This window comes from Saccopteryx bilineata, chromosome 10 (genome assembly GCF_036850765.1).
Source record: "Saccopteryx bilineata isolate mSacBil1 chromosome 10, mSacBil1_pri_phased_curated, whole genome shotgun sequence".
Lineage (NCBI taxonomy): Eukaryota > Metazoa > Chordata > Mammalia > Chiroptera > Emballonuridae > Saccopteryx > Saccopteryx bilineata.
The window spans coordinates 1,209,052-1,228,117 of NC_089499.1; the positions used below are offsets into that span (position 1 = coordinate 1,209,052).

Sequence of the window (19,066 nt, forward strand, 5' to 3'; positions counted from 1 at the left end):
CATTCAGGGTCAACCTGCCCCCTGTCCCTGTAACCACCCAGGCTGCCCCCGTGTAACCCACACTGCCCCCCCACCCGGGGAGGGGGAGAGACACCAGCTGCCCGGGACCCGGGAGTCAGCAGAACACGAATGGGTCTTCTCTCCCAGGGGCTGGAACTCCCCCAGGACCGAAGCCAGCGGGACCCGTCTGGTGACGGAAACCCCTTTGAGGTGTGAGAGGCGGTTACACAAATTTACACGCAGGTAAAATTTCACCGAGCTGTGCACCTGAGTTTTGTGTGTCCCGGGACATCGGTGCTGTTCCTCACTGAACAGAAGTTCCCCAGGGACCTCGGCTGGCCGTGAGCTGTCCTTTGAGAGGTGTTTCCAAACGTGATGTGCGCGTCGGGATGTAAGGTCCTTTTCTCTGTCTCCGCGGAGAGTGAGCTGGGTCGTGGGGCGGTTTCCTGCCTCGTCCCGCATGACGAGAGAATGTGGATTAAATGTCTTTACAGCATCTCCCTGGTAGAATCTGGATGTATGAGTAGATATTGGGGAAAACCTACAATGTCAGTTATACACGGGCAGTTATAGGCCCATGGAGCTCAGTCAACCACCGTCTTTTCCTATCTAATGAAATCAACGCTGTTGTTAATGATATTAGTTTATCCGGCATAGTTATCAGTTAGAGTGGACATCTTCCCAACGGCATTAATCTGCTGGTTATGGTGAAGTCCACTTCCTCCGCCCGCCTGCAGGGAGGGTGGCCCGTGCTCTGAGCCATCCTCTGTCACGGCAGCGACCTGACACAGCGTGAATGGGTCTGGCTGTCAAGTACAATATTCCCTTTGTTTTCGGAGCTGAAAGTCATTAACAGTTATCTCAGGGTCCCCGTGTTGATGACACTCGTAAAGTGATTGATGGTCTCCGCCAAGCAGGGGCCGGAACAAAGGCCTCCTGGTCCCCTTTGTGTCTCCTCTTTTCCCCAGATTGAAGGTGTCCAGTGAGTCGGATCTCACTTCCGGCTCCTGGGATCGTGGGGCGGGGGCTCTCTCCCCTGCCAGGGTGTGTGTGTGTATGTGGGGGGGGGGCAGCATGTCCCAGTCTGACAGCCACATAAGGAAGAGTTCTGGGAAGGGACAGGTTGGTGGCAGTGAGGGGACCAGCCCTCCGTGAGCGGGTCGGGGCCTCAGGGAAGCTGCTGCTTCTGCAGCTCAGTGGTTCTCAAGCCCTTGTCTGGAGAAGAAGTGACATGGAAACCATTCTAACTTATAACAGCACAGGCCCCGGCTGTCCTATAAATCCATTCAGTTTATTTTTAGAACTCCACGTTGCATGTCATGGTCATAATACGGCCGTTCCCGCGCCTGGAATCAGCGCTGCTGGCCTAGTCCGAGCTTCCCGAGTAGTGTGCTGCTTGAAACCGAGCGCGGGTGGCGCTTACGCGAGGTCCAGGGCTGGGCGTGGCTGGACCGTCCCCAGGCCCTGTCTACGGAGAAGGATGGCGGACGCAGTGCTCAACTAATATTATTTTACCAGCAGCTCATGAATAGTCTGAACACATTTATAAAAACTCATTACGAGCCTGACCAGGCAGTGGCGCAATGGATAGAGCGTCAGACTGGGATGTGGAGGACCCAGGTTCAAGACCCCGAGGTCACCGGCTTGAGTGCGGGCTCACCTGGTTTGAGCAAAGCTCACCAGCTTGGACCCAAGGTCACTGGCTCGAGCAGGGGGTTACTGGGTCTGCTGAAGGCCCACGGTCAAGAGAAAGCAATCAGTGAACAACTAAGGTGTCGCAACAAAAAACTGATGATTGATGCTTCTCATCTCTCTCCGTTCCTGTCTGTCCCTATCTATCCCTCTCTCTGACTCTCTCTGTATCTCTAAAAATAAATAAATAAAAACTCATTACGATCTTGTAATTCTGCCGGAAGCCGGACAAGGTCACCGCAGCCTGGATCAGGGCATTACTGGGGGCTGTTTCCTCATCACCCCAACACGGAGCCCCATCCCCGTCACCTCTGTGAGGGCACTGTGTCACCTTCCTCTGCTCTGTTTCCTACGGTGAACGCACGCTGCCCCCCTCAGCCTCACGTGCCCCGTCCTGGGGCAGCGACTCCTCTGTGCGCTTGTGCTGGTGGCCGCAAAGGGGGCACCTCCCTGGGCCCCACAGAGCGGCTCCGAACCCACGTAGCGCTGGGCCAGTGTCCACACCCCACTCTCTCCTGCCCAGGCTACGCTGTCAGCAGGCCACAGCGTCTTGGCCTTCGGTCGGGAGTCTGGTGAAGGGACAGGGGCCAAGCCCAGGTCCGGTTCTTACAGCGTAGGGGAGGCCGTGGCTTCTAGCGCCACCTCCGCGGAGCTGCTGGAAGAACCTCCAGCCACCTGTGTGGTCACGTTGTCACCACGGCGATGCACTTACAGTAGAGGCTGTTGCAGTGGAGGAGCAAAGAGCTCCATTTCCTGTCCTCATGTTGGACGTGCTTCTGCGTGGGGTGCGAGTCTGTCCGCGCGTCTGTTCTCCTGGGAACCTGTGCGTCCTGACCCTGTCCCACCGGTCCCCGCAGGGGGGCAGCGGCCGTCCGGAAGGGTCCTGTTGATGGAACTGGGACGTCTGCTCCCTTCGAGGTAGATAGAGGTCGGGGCGATTCTCCTCTTTCCAGGGAGGCTGAACTCAGTCCGTCCAGATTCACAAAAACGCACCAGCCCGTCCTGAGCAGAGCTGCTGTCCCCAGCTCCGAGCCGTCTGACGGCAGCCCCTGGGTGACGAGGTCTCGGCCGTATCTGTATCCTTTGACCTGGTCTTAGTCTGAGCTCCACCCCGAGTGTCCGTCAAGGTCTTCGTCTGGTGTGGGGCATTGAACCCGCTTTCTGAGCAAGGATTCGCGGGAACGTGATTGGACGGCCGCTCTCTGAGCAAGGCTATGCGGGAACGTGATTGGACGGCCGCTCTCTGAGCAAGGATTCGCGGGAACGTGATTGGACGGCCGCTCTCTGAGCAAGGATTCGCGGGAACGTGATTGGACGGCCACTTTCACGTGTCCCAGGGTGATCACTGAACAGCGCGCCCTCCCCGACAGCTGACAGTGACGTAACAGCTGACTTTGCTGTGCCTTCTGGGAGCTCCCTGGGGCTGCGGTCACCACCCAGTGGCGTCCTGCTCACGGGGGGGGGGGGGGGGGGTCCCATTTTATCTTCAGCGATGTTTATGAAACAGCCTTGTACCTTATAAGTCTCAGGTCAATGGAAGCGCATCCCTGCGGGGGAGGAGAGGGTCAGATGCGGAATTAACATCCTTCATACTCTGGGAATGGATGGGGTCACCGACCGGTGTCACATCATTTATTTTTATTTATTTTTTATTTACTCATTTTTAGAGAAGAGAGAGAGAGAGAGAGAGAGAGAGAGAGAGGAGGGAGGAGCAGGAAGCTTCAACTCCCACATGTGCTTTAGACCAGGCGAGTGCAGGGTATTGAACCGGCGACCTCAGCGTTCCAGGTCGAGGCTCTATCCACTGCGCCCCCACAGGTCAGGCCATGTCTCTAAACTTACAGCCTTATGTTAAGCCAGGGGCTCAGGGTTCCCCCCTTTTTCAGGGAGAGAGTTTCTTGGGTCCAGACCACGTAGTTCAAACCGTGGAAGCAACGGAAGTCAGGTCCTCACCGTTGAACAACTGGTCCCGATGAGCCATGGCGCGGTGGCCGTTAGAGGCCACGGGGCCCCTGGCCTGAATTAGGAGACCCTGGGGCTGAGCGGTTCTCACTACCGCGGCCGTCCCCTGTGCTAGCCCTGCAGCCCGGGGAAGGGGACCTGTGAAGCTGGACATATGGCCTCCTATCCACATCATGGTTTTCAAAAGCCTCTCTGCTCGCGAAGAGAGGACAGCTCACTGGACAAGCACGTGAGGCACCCTTAAAGAACTCAGCTGTGCATATTAACGGGACAGAATATTAGACAGCAGATTGTAGGGGACGGGAGCTACGTAACTATGAAGATTGAATCAGATGACTGTTCCCAGGTGTCTCAGACGAGGGGGAAGGGAGGATTCGAAGGGCATATTCTTCTCTCTTCAGACTTTTCGTCTCAGAAACGGCTACATGGCTGGGTGAGCCCCACCCGCAGTTTACAGATTGGCGGTCAGGCCATGTTCTGCTTTTCATAATGAAAGTTTTTTTTTTTTTAATACATCTTATTTGGTTGTTTGGAACAATTAATTACACGAGGAACGTGGGTGTCAATTCACATAAGGAGACATTTGAAAACATTTTTTTATTACTAACGTGACTTATTATTTATCATTTTAAGAAATATTTTGAGTGGGTAAAAAGAAAGCCGTGGTACATTTACAGGATGGAATACTACTCAGCCATAAGAAAGGAAGGGGATCTTACCTTCGGCAGCAGCGGGGAGGGACCCGGCGAGCACTGTGCTGAGTGGGAGAAGCCGGGCAGGGAAGGACAGGTGCCAGGTGATTGCTCGTTCATGTGGAACCGATGAACAAAATGAACTAACCAGCACAATAGAGACGGACTCACAGAGAGAGAGAGAGAGCAGGAGGGCAGCTGCCAGAGGGGGTGGGGGTGGGGACCTGGGTGACAAAGGTGAAGGGAAAGAAACAATCTCACAGACACAGATGACAGCGAGGGGCCGGCCGGAGGGAGAAGGGGAGGGGGACGTGGAGGGAGGCGGGGGGCAGAGACGCTGATGGAGGGACGTGGAGGGAGGCGGGGGGCAGAGACGCTGATGGAGTGAGGTGTGACTCGGGGCGCTGAGCACACAGCGCCGTCCACGTCCACGGAGACGTGTCCTGGAGCTGTGCCCCCGACACTTTTGCGATGCCTAATCCATGACTCCTTGGGGTCAGGTGCCCGATCTGAAGAACTGGCTGGTTATTCGAGAAGCCTCCTCACCATGGACAACTATTGCCAACAGAAAAAAACATATTGGCTTGCTGCTTTGTTGACATTTTCAGGGAATACGAGCTTCAGGTCTATGTCATTCCATCTTTCTCTTTTTTCCCTGAATGTCCAGGTGAACCCCACCAACCTCAGCTGTCAGCCAGACGGAGAGGAGAGGTCCAGAGCGCGGCTCCCCTGGGTGCCCTCCTCCCTGCGGAGCCATGGGGCGGCTGCCGGGAGTCGGGGGGCAGGTCTCCTCCCTGGTCCTCCTCCTGCTGAGCTCCGCCACCGCCTCCGACATACCTCTCTCAGGTAAAGGGCCGGCGCGCGGGGCCGCTGCCTGGCATTCGTACGACAGTCTGACTTTTAAGTAGGACACTTGCAGACTGAGGAGGGGTTGAATTCTCTTGGTTTCTACATGCAGTGGGACCTTGACACACGAGCACTTTAAACCACGAGCGATTTGAGAGACGAGCAGTCACTCGTGGGACTTTCTGCTTTAAGTCACGAGCGGATACTGGAATCAGGAGGGTTGGGCAAATGAGTTTGTAAAATTTGTGTGTGTTGAGTTTGCTCACTTTTATTGTTAAAAATGGCGCTGGGCAGCTGTATGTGAAATTGCTAATTACTTTCCTGCTTGGGAAGGGCCATGGTTATGCTAATGTTTCCTCACCCCCACTGCCAGCATCTTCGCCTGACCTTGAAGGTAAATACACTTCATCAACCAGTTTATTTCTTTACATTCTCTCTTATTATGTGTGTGTGTATGTGTGTGTGTGTGTGTATCAGTATTTGTTATTTATAAAGTACATTTTCTTATTATAAGCATATAAAACAAAAAATTCGTGTGGTTTTTGGGGGCCAGAAGGGATTCATTGCATTCCTGTTAACTTAAATGGAGAAATTCGATTTGACACACAAGCAAATTGAGTCACAAGCTTGGCCATAAAACAAATTAAACTCGTGTGTCAAGGTACCACTGTATTTCCAGCAATCTGGCCTCAGAACTTCTCTCTGCCTTTGCCGGTTCTTGGACGGCTTGTGTCTGGCGCTGGCTCTGGCTCTAATTCTTCTGCAGCTCAGACTTTGTGTCTTCTGTGCAAACTGGGCTCGAAGGAGCCTACACTGTGGACCAGGAGGCATTTTGCCGCTAACATTGTCTGAAATACGACCAATCGCTGTTCTTTTTATATACGTGACATGGTTTATTTTAGGGGCAATTATGATTTAGAAATGACTGCTATCCAACTAATCACGACCAAAAAAAAAAAAAAAACTGGATAAAATGTATATGCTTTTTCAAAATGCTCCTATGTTTAAGAATGCAAAATGAGTTAATATATTAAATAGACATTTCTATAGTGTACAGATCAGTACATCATAGGGTATCAGCCGCCAGTCTAAGTAACTGGCGTGTGAAATTATATAAGAGCTTAGTCAGTGGTTTAAAAAGTATTGCGCCTGACCTGTGGTGGCGCAGTGGATAAAGCATCGACCTGGAAATGCTGAGGTCGCTGGTTTGAAACCCTGGGCTTGCCTGGTCAAGGCACATATGGGAGTTGATGCTTCCTGCTCCTCCCCCCTTCTCTCTCTCTGTCTCTCCTCTCTCTGTCTCTCCCTCTCCTCTCTAAAATGAATAATAAAAAAATAATAAAAAAATTTAAAAAAAAAAAAAGTATTGCATCTGCAAACACAGTGCCTGAAATAGTGTATTCACTTTGCAGTGTGCAGATTTGGAGAATTTCTCCTGCGTTTTCAGTACAGGGGCAATGAAGACTCTTGAGAGGTGGTTTAGACGTTTTATCCATAAGGTTCAGGTATTATCTCTACCGTGTTTCCCATACGTGAATCTGAGGGTCACTGTTCAGGACGTGCTGGCGGTTGATTGGGATCCTGGCATTGCGGGTGACCTTCCAGACCTACTGTGTTCTGGAGAATTAGTCTCGGCCTCAGAAAGCTGAGCACACGTTCCACGTGCCATCAGAGACCTGACCCTGACCCTCTACAGGGGGACAGAAGGGGCTGCAAGCACCTGACCGTGACGTAACGTGCTGCAAACCACTGCCTGAGCCCCCCCCCAGGCCACGCAACACCGCAGTCTCCCACCACAGGCTGCGGGCAGCACCTCCGCTTAGGTAGAAGTCCCTTCTCCACTCGCCTGGGCAGGTGGTCAGGTCTCCGTGTCCCTCTTGCCCCTTCTGAGAGGATCCCACTCACCGGTTCCACGGATGTGCCAGTTCGAGGGGGACTTTCAGTCGAGCCAAAACCTACCTGGTCACACACACACAGTGCGTGCCAGCCAGGCGGCAGAAATTCTGGCAGGACCCGGAAATAATTCACCTTCTCTGGGTTCTTCTGGTTCAAGGAGGGAGTGCCTAACAGAGAGCAAGGTCCTTGCTGACCCTGTGGGGCGGGGGCTCACAGCTGCCCCTTCCCCCGAGGGCAGTTCCTCCCTCACCGTCCCGTCTGTCATCTCTGAGCACGCCCCTTCCCTCTCCATCCCCTCGCCCGGGTCCTGGTGGTGAGGACAAGAGGGTCTGTCTTAATCCACAGCCTCATTCTCCTCCTGGTTGTCTCCGCTCCTGACGCCTTTCCGGGACACACGGTCCTCAGACAACACTTGTTATGAAATATTAATGGCGTGTGTCCGGAAGCGGTGAATGTCACCCCCTTATTACCCTACGCTAGAGCACTCACCAGCGAATGAAACCAAAGCAGGTATTCAATCGGAATGTCAACACGTCCGGTTTCTCTGTAATTGGCCTAATTATGGAGAAAGGATTTATAACGTGGAACATATATTCTTATAAACACCTGGAGGTCGTGAGCTCCATTCCCCGAGTACTTAGTTATCGCTGAGACTTTACAACCTTGGCAAATTTAGGGCAGAATAACGTTCTGATAAACAAGTTGTTCACGAGTCATTAACTGATATCTCGGGGACTCTTGCTGCTCTGTGCCCCCCGCCCCCTGCCATTTACAGCTGTAGTAACATCTAAATCGTATGAATTTGCAGTTAAGCTCACAACCTGCCCTGCTTGGAAACAGTCGTCATCGGAGACAAGGTCGATGTCAGTGACGACGTGGATGTTTTTTGTATGTTACTAAAATATTTATTAATAACCAGTGGATACAGCCTGAACTTGGGCTAATGTCCCTAAGCCAGTACAACTGAATTATCAGATTCATTAGGCAAACGATAAAATAAAGTGAATTTTAACATTGTAAATGGCATGGAGCTGTTATGCTCAGCTGGCTGTCCATCATTGGTGACCTGTGGACCGCTCAGGGCCTCAGAAATGCATTCAGGCATCCGCGAGATCAAGTCTTGCATCATGACACTTAAGTGTCATTTTTGGTTCTTGACTGTGTGGATTCGTACACTGTGTCACAAAAGCACGGGTGGGTAAAACGTTGCCTTAGTGCAGATCCAGGCGCGGTCGCCGAGGTAGACCAGCACGCATGGTGTTCTTCACGACCGTGTGTTCTCAGTAAAACAAAAACAAAAACAGAGTATTTCTTGAGTTTGTCCTTGTTGAAACCGTTCAACATTATTGCTTTTGTTACACGTCCATCCTTGAATACTTGCTTCTTCATAGTCTGTGGGATGAACGAAGAAACAGACACAAAGTAATTCTGTGTGTAGCAAAGGACCTTCGCTGCGTCCTTGTGTGAGCACCAGGGCGAGCACCCTGGTCCCTTCCAAGGGCAGCAGACAGGCTGGGTTTGCTCTCACGCCCCCGCCAGGTTCCTCACTGAGCATGGACCAAGGGAGCCTGTCACCTCCAGACAGACAGCTGACGATACCCTGAGGAAATCTGAGCGTTGAAGCAAAAATCAGAATTGTAGCAACCTTGCATCCTCCACTCTGAGCTTGACAGCTTCCCAAGGTTAAGTCTTTCCTGGTTAGATCAGAGAAGATAATGACAAGTATGAATTTTGGATATTGTATCAGGAAATGTCTCAGCATCTGCCGATCTGCCTGGCTCGGTGAACCAGCACTTTGTCCAGATGGTTCTTTTCTGATGTTACAAAAGCATGCTTGGTGAAAAAGAACGGGGCTAAGACATTTAAATGCAACCGAGTGGGACAAGTTTACGTGATGGTTTCAGATTCCACCTTGCAACACTGTTTAGGTTCGGTGCACTCTCCAAAGGCACTGCCCACAGTCAGAGAAGACTGAGACACCTGTTAGCCCTTGTCAATACAGCTCTGTGTGAGGCTGGCTTTTCCTCATACCTTTAGTTTTTTTTTCTTAGTTTTTTTTTTCTTTGTGTCTTTAAGCAAAACAACTTTTGCTTTCAGCTTTGATCAGACATATGTGAGAATCCACGCTTATTAAGATATCAAAGGGATTTGCAGCAAAATAAAACAAGGGCACTGTGCTCATTATCTTTAGTGTTTTTGATAAAAATACGTTACTTATTTTAATGTGTCATAGAATTGCTTTTAATAATTTTTTTTTTAGTTTTAAATTTTTAAATGTTTTTTTTTCTTATTTATTGATTTTAGCGACAGAGGAAGGGAGGTAGAGAAACATTGATTTTATTGTTCAAGTTATTCATGCACTCATTAGTTGATGTTTTTATTATGTTTCCTGACCGGGGATTGAACCCACAACCCTTGGCCTATCAGGACAATGCTCTAACCAACTGAGCTACATGGCCCAGGGCTAAAGTAGTTTCAGTGTCTAATGTGGTACACCTTGTTAGAAATAACTCAAATGAAGAAAAGCACTTTGGAATCGACAGTTTTTAAGCATGCCAAGTGACCCTGAGACCACAAGACCAAGGAGAGTTTGTGCAGCCTGAACACCTGATTTTACCTGTGAGGACGGAGTGAGTCTGTCGGCTGTGGCTGCAGGATGTGAGCCTGGACTGTGCTCCCTCCGGATGGTGTGAGCTGCAGGGTGTGAGCCTGGTCTATGCTCCCTCCAGATGGTGTGAGCTGCAGGGTGTGAGCCCGGACTGTGTGAGCCTGGACTGTGTTCCCTCTGGACGGTGTGAGCTGCAGGGTGTGAGCCTGGACTGTGCTCCCTCCGGACGGTGTGAACTGCAGGGTGTGAGCTGCAAGGTGTGAGCCCGGACTGTGCTCCCTCCAGATGGTGTGAGCTGCAGGGTATGAACCTGGACTGTGATCCCTCTGGATGGTGTGAGCTGCAGGGTGTGAGCCTGGACTGTGCTCCCTCCGGACGGTGTGAACTGCAGGGTGTGAGCTGCAGGGTGTGAGCCCGGACTGTGCTCCCTCCGGATGGTGTGAGCTGCAGGGTGTGAGCCCGGACTGTGCTCCCTCCGGATGGTGTGAGCTGCAGGGTGTGAGCCTGGACTGTGCTCCCTCCGGACAGTGTGGCTGCAGGGTGTGAGCCCGGACTGTGCTCCCTCCGGATGGTGTGAGCTGCAGGGTGTGAGCCTGGACTGTGTTCCCTCTGGATGGTGTGAGCTGCAGGGTGTGAGCCCGGACTGTGTGAGCCTGGACTGTGCTCCCTCCGGATGGTGTGAGCTGCAGGGTGTGAGCCTGGACTGTGCTCCCTCCGGACAGTGTGGCTGCAGGGTGTGAGCTGCAGGGTGTGAGCCTGGACTGTGCTCCCTCCGGACAGTGTGGCTGCAGGGTGTGAGCTGCAGGGTGTGAGCCTGGACTGTGCTCCCTCCGGACAGTGTGGCTGCAGGGTGTGAGCTGCAGGGTGTGAGCCTCGTCTTTGCTCCCTCTGGACGGTGTGGCTGCAGGGCATGAGCCTGGACTGTGCTCCCTCCGGATGGTGTGAGCTGCAGGGTGTGAGCCTGGACTGTGCTCCCTCCGGATGGTGTGAGCTGCAGGGTGTGAGCCCGGACTGTGCTCCCTCCGGACAGTGTGGCTGCAGGGTGTGAGCTGCAGGGTGTGAGCCTGGACTGTGCTCCCTCCGGACAGTGTGGCTGCAGGGTGTGAGCTGCAGGGTGTGAGCCTGGACTGTGCTCCCTCCGGACAGTGTGGCTGCAGGGTGTGAGCTGCAGGGTGTGAGCCTCGTCTTTGCTCCCTCTGGACGGTGTGGCTGCAGGGCATGAGCCTGGACTGTGCTCCCTCCGGAGGAATACGGCTGGCGCAGATCAGCCTCACCGAGCGGCGGCAAGTTGCTTTTCACAGAGCACGTTTGCCGGAGTCAGGCTCCCCCCCCCCCCGAAGGCTGCCACCCCCGTCTGAGTTCAGCCCTGTGCCCGGACTCGAGGTTGCTGACTACAGGAAATGGTGTGCGTCACCCTGGAGACTGCCGAGGGCTCGATGACAGGATCTGACCCACGCCAGGGCCTGCGTCCTGCTTCACCACCACGAGTCCAACTTTGTATCTTGGGTTCGCTTAATGCAGTAGTGATGATCTGTGTTAAGTTCTACGGGGTGGGGGCAGGGGGCTCACCTCGATCCCCCCCCATCTAAGTGCGATAAAGAAAGGGAAATTGGTCATTGGGAAATGACAAATAATAAACAAGCCCGAGGGGGAAAATCTGTTATTAACAGAAGAAATAAATGGAAATGAAAATGAAGAGAACGAGGAGGTTATCTTTTCCTTTGTGATAATCAGTCAAAAATGTTACTATTTTAAACGGTGGTGTCAGTCAACGGCCGGGATGCGGGAGCCACCGTGGACATGTGGCTCGTGGTGGACACGCCCCTGGCGAGGAGACTAGGGTTTGTGCAGGGTTGTCACCGCGGTGTCCACGCCTGGACGTTCATCATCAGTCACTGGTTCAATGACGGAGTTCTCATGAGGGTGTGGACTAAGTCATGCTGCCTGGAAGAAAATGAGAAGAAAATCCATTTTCCAATAATAAGAAAATTACTAGGTAAGGTATCACATTTCAACAGAAAGAAATAAGGTAAAAATAATACATTAAATGTAATGTTTTAGGAAAACTAAAGAAACAGAACCATGAAGATGACAGAACTAATTAAAGATGATAATTATACATATGTGAGTATGTATATATATATATGTATATAAACCTCAATACAGGCTAATTGTCAATAATTTCAAAATAGATCATTTAAAAATGTAATGATACAGCAGTTTTTCTTCTGCTTTAAACACTGCCCCATTATTCTGGATTTACAGAAAAACGGACGTGTACGGCAATGTGACAACGGTCAGTGAATTGTGTTCCTTTGGGTTAAACACCTTGTGCAAAGCGGAAAAGCCAGTTTTGTTCTGTAACTGTTACTCTTTTATGGTCCTCTTTACTCATCGATACCAACAGCACGCTTCAAGCATTTCTGTTCCGGGCCCCTGGACCTCGCTCGGTTTTCTGAAGGGTGTTGAGGTACAAACACTTTGTCACCGTTCAGTTCAACAGGTCCCGACGATCACAAAGCAGTCGGAGGTGCAGGTGGCCTTCCCCTTCGACGAGTATTTCCAGATCGAGTGCGAAGCGAAAGGGAACCCCGAGCCCAGGTGAGGAGCGTCCCTGCGCCTGAGGGAGGGCTGCCAACCTGTGCCCCCGCCCCTCTCTGCGCTCGACCATAGCGCGCTCACGGGACCGGGGGTCTGCACCTGACTCCAGGTGGGGTCTACCAGTCAGGTCTATAAAAACGAAGCCTGGTTGTGGACCAGTGATCTTTTGCCAGTGGAAATGATGATTTTTTCCTCTAAAGTAAATCATCTTATTCAGAATCTTTAGCAGGGGGCTTTGAGCTCTGTGCAAATCCTTAGCAGATCCTCGCCGGGCAGGTGAGTGAGCAGGGTCGCTCCGACCTTGGGAGATTCTGTGTCTCTCTGGGGGAAGGTTCGCATTTATTCAGCCAGAAGTTAATACATTTATTCATGGCGTTCTATGCGCAGCGATGATTGCCTGTCTTTAAATGGGGCACGTACGTCATTCGGTGACTAGGTTGTTACTGATGTTTTTAAAGCTGTCATAGAAATATTTAGTCCTCCAGATGGTGGAATGCTCTCTGGGTGGTCCTTTTTATGAATTAAATACTTGTTACTCTAGGCCCTTATCATCACTGGTGATGTTAGAGGAGTACATTCTGTGTAGGTTTTTTTTAGAAGTAAAACGAATAAAACACAAAACAGACAAAGAGACAGAGAGGAGGGAGAGAGAGAGAAAAAAGAGAGAGAGAGAGAGAGAGAGAGAGGAGGCTGCAGGAGGGGAGGAGAAGGCAGGACGCTCCTATGGAAATGTGCCCCGTGGAGGTTAGCTGTCCTTCTGAGGGACTGATCCGGTAGTTAGCTGAGACTTCAGGGTCCTGAGGAAAGGCAAGTTCACACGAGTCTATCCTGGGTGACATGCCGAATGAACTCACAGGGAAAGTCGTGACGTGTCCGTGAGATTGATTGATAAAGGCTTTTTCAGCCTTGGCCACGGGACGGACCCTGTCACCTACCAGGGTGGGGGCTGAACTGGGTGTATTTCTGTGTGGCACAACTCACAGCATTGATCAGAAACCATAAAGAAATGTTCTTCTGTTGGTGGTCTATCAATCTGACGTCTTACCAATTGGCCTAAAGAACGCTCTGGACCTACAGAGAAATTTGGACAAGTACCAGAAAGTAAATAGCGATGGTTTACCACAGTATTGCTCATAAGAGGGAAATAAATGGACATAGTGAAGTAACTTAAATAGTGGCCATAAGACTGTCGATCAGTGGTTCTCAACCTTTCTAACGCTGTGACCCCGCAGTACAGTTCCTCGTGTTGCGGTGACCCCAAACCAAAAAATTATTTTGGTGGCTACTTCATAACTGTAATTTTGCTACAGTTATGATTCGGAATGTAAATACCTGATATGCATTATGTATTTTCCGATGGCTTTAGGCGGCCCCGCCGGGGTCGCAACCCACAGGTCTAGAACCCGCTGCTGGAGATGCTTGACTGGCATGACTAGCGCCGTTGTAACTAGAAAACTCGGCGAAATTATATGTTGATGTAACCTCAAATATTTGACATAGAAAAAAAAGCATTTGACATTGATTGTCATCTCCAAAATATTAGCAAAAATTGTGCCTTCCTAACTGGAAAGATTAAAAAATAGCTTTAACTGGAAAAGAACACCACAATGCCTAACTTAATGGTTACTGTCTTACTGTCTCAGTCACAACAGTGTTTTCGTCTGTGTTTCAGCCGGAGCAGGGTGCTGTAACAAAAGCCCCAGAGACCAGGTGGCTCTCAGAACAAATGTAACTTCTCACTGTTTGAAGGGTGTGAAGTCTGAGGTCCAGGCGCCCACCGGTCTGGCCTGTAGTGAGGCCGCTCCCTGGTCACAGACAGCCGTCCCCTCCTGTGACCCACAGGCTGGGGGGAGGAGAGGGCAGGAAGGCTTGCATCACAGGGACACTGATCCTGTTCATTGGGGCCCCACCCTTATGACCTGATCACCTCCCACAGGCCCCGCCTCCGGACACCCTGACACTGGGGATTGGGTTCCACAGATGAGTTTCGGGAGACACAGACATTCAGCAGCTTGTATGATGTCTTCTATTCTATTCATCAGATATGTGTGTTTTTAATATCATAAATCAAATGTCTTGGTTTGGCCATTTCTCTGCGTTTGTGGATGAGCCCCGCAGGACACGTGGTGCTTTTCCCACATCGTTGAGCTGAGTGTGTGTTGCAGGTTCACGTGGACGAAAGACGACCAGCCCTTTGACCTCTCCGACCCTCGGATCATCCCCTCCAATGACTCAGGAACCTTCCGGATCCCGAACGAGGGCCACGTCGCTCACTTCCAGGGGAAATACCGCTGCTTCGCTGCCAACAAGCTGGGCGTCGCCATGTCGGAAGAGATAGAGTTTATCGTCCCCAGTGAGTACCGCCCACGCAGATCGCGTTCACAGACGCCAGCTCGGGGCTGGGTGGGCGTCGTCCCGGGCGCCGATGGAGCAACCCGGGTGAACTGAGTCAGCTTCCACGTGCCGGGTGCATTGTTTGTACGGGAGACGGGGGGGGGGGGGGGGGGCCTAGTCTGTCTGTCTGTCCCTGAGCCGCGGGTGACCTGGGACGCCTGAGGGTGCCCCCTCCCTGCCAGTCGCCTGTGTCTGCTTTGGGAAAACGCAGGGTCAGTTTTGCCTCCTGCTGAGATCTCAGTTACGCACCTTACTGATGGGGCGTGGCCTTACTGGTGGGGCGTGGCCGGTCACACTGCAGTAACTGGCCACCCCCACGCCCTGTGACCACGGGCTATTCCTTAGTCACGGGGTTCCTGGGCCTGGCCAGGGTCCCCACGCGGCCCCCTCGGCGACCCAGTGCCGTCTGGTGGCGCACATGTGGCCCACGGGCCACCAGGGTCACGGCCTGGGGCAGGGGGTGTCACAGTCCACTTCCCACGAGGACTCCACGGGCAGCTCCTTGCCTGTAAGTCAGGGGGCGCAGAGCGAGCCTTGAAGCACCCCGGCTCCGACATTCCTGCCCTGATGTGCGGAGGCCAGGCCGGTCCTTATCAGTGACATCAGCCGTAGACAGTAACCATGGAAACCGAGGAGGTATTCTCCTGTTCAGGGTACCATTTATCAATAGTGATCACCCAAACTGTGACCTCGTCACCGCCATGCTTGGCCTCTGTGTGCGGGGCCTCTGGGACCAGCGTTCACAGAGGGGCGTTCATCTTCCCAGATGTTAATAAGGGGTCCGGTGTCCCCTGAGCCCACCAGAGGCACGGAGAATAAATTCTTACCCGTGAGCCTGTCCTCAGCTGCCATGTGGAGAGTTCTGTTTACAGTGTTCTAGGCACTGACGTGACTCAGAGGCGTAAGGCGCTCAGAATGTGGAGGAGGACGCCCTTCCCACACACACCGGGAAAACACCGGCCTCATCCTACGAGCTGGGGTGGCGCTCGTTTATGTGACTGCAGACGGGAGGCTGTTGATCGGTGCCGACTCAACGTGTAAAGTGTGCGTCTGCGCGGAGGACACTGAGACGCTGAAATCACAGACGCAGCGGGTGGTGATCTAACTACGTCCTGTGAGGCAGAGGAGGAGAAAGCAAGAAAGGAGAGAAAACGGAAGGATTGGAAAGCAATCAATGAACAGCTGAGGTGCTGCCACGATGAGCTGATGCTTCTTGTCTCCCTCCCTTCCTGTCTGTCTGTCCCTGTCTGTCCCTCTAGTTAAAAAAAAAAAATACCAAGTGTGATCCACAGACATTTTACAAAGTAGAAACAGATTCAAGTATGAGTCACTAATTCAAGATAAAAGCCAATGGACAAAATGCTCCTAATGAATGAAGAGCTGTACATTATTTGGAACATAACACACCCACCTCGTAAGTATGTAGAACCGTCATACTAAACAGGCAGAAACGACCTTCTAGCTGAACACTTTCCCAAAGAAAGGGGGTGTGGTTGTATCCATGTCAGTCACCGTAGACCTTATTTATTTATTCATTTATTTATTTATTTGTATGTTTCTGAAGTGAGAAGTGGGGAGGCAGTCAGACAGACTCCCGCATGCACCCGACCGGGATCCACCCGGCACGCCCACCAGGGGGCGATGCTCTGCCCATCTGGGGCGTCACTCTCTTGCAACCAGAGCCATTCTAGCGCCTGAGGCAGAGGCCATGGAGCCATCCTCAGCACCTGGGCCAACTTTGCTCCAATGGAGCCTTGCTGCAGGAGGGGAAGAGAGAGAAAGAAAAAGAAGTGAGAAGGGGTGGGATGGAGAAGCAGATGGGCGCTTCTCCTGTGTTCCCTGGCCGGGAATCGAACTTGAGACTTCCACACGCCGGGCCGATGCTCTACCACTGAGCGAACCAGCCAGGGCCAGTAGACCTTATTTTAAAAAGGCTTCCCAGAGGTCCGCTCACTAGGCGTGCATAATAATAAAACGTGTGAAGCTCTGTGCAGGGAACAGATGGATCAGTCATAGAAATGAAAGAGATTCTGCCCTGTCTTCTCATTGTTTGGAAACTCGAGCAGAGAAGACATCGGAGGCACAAGGACTCACGGAGCCCAGGGAGCCTGAACCCACGCGCTGCCCTTCCCGACTCTCGATGGCGTCTCAGCGAGGATGGAAACATGGCCGTGTGCTGGGAAGTTAGGAATCAGTAGCGGAAAGAAAGCTAGAAGCGCCGTACAGCTTTGCAAATGAATAACTGTATTCCTAACTCCCAGTTCAATGAAGACATGGCGAGAGAAAGTGGAATTCATTTCGGAGGGAAACAGTAGAAATTCTGCATAAGGACCCTGGCTTGCAGCAGCTAAACCGTGCCGTGTATGGCCAGATGTTTTCATCGGTACACGTTTATTGAAAAACATCTTTAAAAGATCTACATCAATGGGGGAATATACCATTTTTATGGACTGGGAGACTCAGTAAATCTGACCCGTCAATTCTCCATGAATTCATATACAGAATAATTGAATAAAAAAATCTATGCAGGGTGTTTTTGTTTGTGCGTTTGTGACCGTGACCAAACTGACTGACAAGTATAGGAGGACAGAAAGGGCCATTTTGGGGGGCCTCTCTTGAAGAGCAAGGTGCATTCAGGGGCCCTGGGTCCTGTCTGGTGACTGTCACTAGCTCGTATGGTGGCGTGCAGGCCGGCAGAACCGGGGAGAACCTGGAACCAACCCACAGCATTGGAGGAGTCGGGAGTTCTCCGCACACCAGGAGCTCTCATGCCAGCGTTGTTGGTATTAAGATACACACCAGCCTGACCAGGCGGTGGCGCAGTGGATAGAGCATCGGACTGGGATGCGGAGGACCCAGGTTTGAATCCCCAAGGTTGCCAGCTTGAGTGCAGGCTCATCTGGCTTGAGAGTGGGATCATAGACATGACCCCATAGTCACTGGCTTGAGCCCAATGTCGCTGGCTTGGAGCCCAGGGTCACTGGCTAGAGCAAGGGGTCACTCGGTTTGCTGGAACCCACTGTTCAGGCACATATGAAAAGCAATCAATAAACAACTAAGGTGCAGCAGTGAAGAACTGATGCTTCTCATCTCTCTCCCTTCCTGTCTGTCTGTTCCTCTCTCTGTCTCTCTCTCTCTATCACCAAAAACTAAAATAAAAAATAAAAGAAAGCATGCATAGGCCCTGGCTGCATGGCTCAGTGGATAGAGTGGCCACCTGGCACTCTGAGGTCACGGGGTCGACCCCTGGTCAGGGCACATACGAGGAGCAGTCAGTGAGTGTGCAGCCAAGTGGACAATGAGTGGACGCTTCTCTTTCTGTCTCTGTCTGTCCCTCTCTCTCCTTTCTCCCCCATCTCTCTCTCTCTCTGTCTGTCCCTTCCTCTCTTTCTCTCAAATCAATGGAAAAATAAAAAAAACAACACATACCCAAGAACATGAACCCCATTACAGTACAACTGAGCAAATAAATCTGTTCTATAGTCAGACAGAAAAATACAACTCAGCAGTAAAAACTGATGAACCGTAGGAACCCGCTGAACATGCACACACTGTATCTATGGAAGTTCAGAAATATGCAAGAGTAACATCTTGCTTAGGAGTTGCTTACCGCTTTGTGCGGTAATAAAAACAATAGGTTGATAACAATAAGATTCAGGACAGCCATCGCCTCTGACAGGATGAGGAGGAGACAGACGCTCAGCAGACAGAAAGGTCGTGGTGACACCCTGTGTGTGGTGTCACGGGGGCGGGGGGGGGGTAAGAGTGTCCGTCGTATTTTTTTTTCCTTCTTTTTACCCCTCACATTCTCCCGGCCCGTGGTCCTCTGGTGCAGGTGACGTGAGCAGGTGTGCAGCACGCCGGCGTGTCTGAATTAGATGTCCCGCGATTACGAGTGAAATTTTGTAGCGTCGTAAAGAACAGAGCGAGGACATGTGAACCTGGAAATGGTCTCGGCAGTTTGGGTTTGAAGTGACATTCAGTAGCAAATGTTAATGAATTCCGGATCAGGAGAGATTGCCGTGGATATTGTGGTTGGGGGATCGTAAAACCAGGCCGATCAATCCGTCATCCGTCCGCCTGTCATCCCATCTATCTCTCTGTCTGTTGAGTATTAATCATCTATCTCTTGTCTATCTGAAATTAGTTCACTGCAATAAGATGAGAGAAGGAGAGAGAGAGAGAGAGAGAGAGAGAGAGACTCATTAAAAATCTGTTGTTGAAGACACGGCGGCGTTAGGCTGATCCCTAACCTGAATTGTGGCGGTTGCTATGGAGACACAGAGGCAGAGGCAGCAGCTAGAGGAGGAAATGGCAGGCTGCAGTCTACGCTTCTGCCATTAAAAGATTTTAAAAAAACCCAAAACATATGTTT

General features: G+C 51.6%; 1 protein-coding gene across 8 annotated transcripts in view; it reads left to right on the plus strand.

Annotated features, from left to right (window-relative positions):
- Positions 1 to 19,066, plus strand: part of CHL1 (cell adhesion molecule L1 like) — a 162,018-nt gene that overhangs the window by 80,342 nt on the left and 62,610 nt on the right. For all 8 annotated transcript variants that reach the window (XM_066244613.1, XM_066244612.1, XM_066244611.1 and 5 more), the window contains 3 exons: positions 5,014 to 5,192; positions 12,192 to 12,297; positions 14,463 to 14,650. In XM_066244613.1, the coding sequence (XP_066100710.1) occupies positions 5,102 to 5,192; positions 12,192 to 12,297; positions 14,463 to 14,650 (385 nt within the window). In that variant the 5' untranslated portion in view covers positions 5,014 to 5,101. The remainder of the gene's footprint in view (positions 1 to 5,013; positions 5,193 to 12,191; positions 12,298 to 14,462; positions 14,651 to 19,066) is intronic.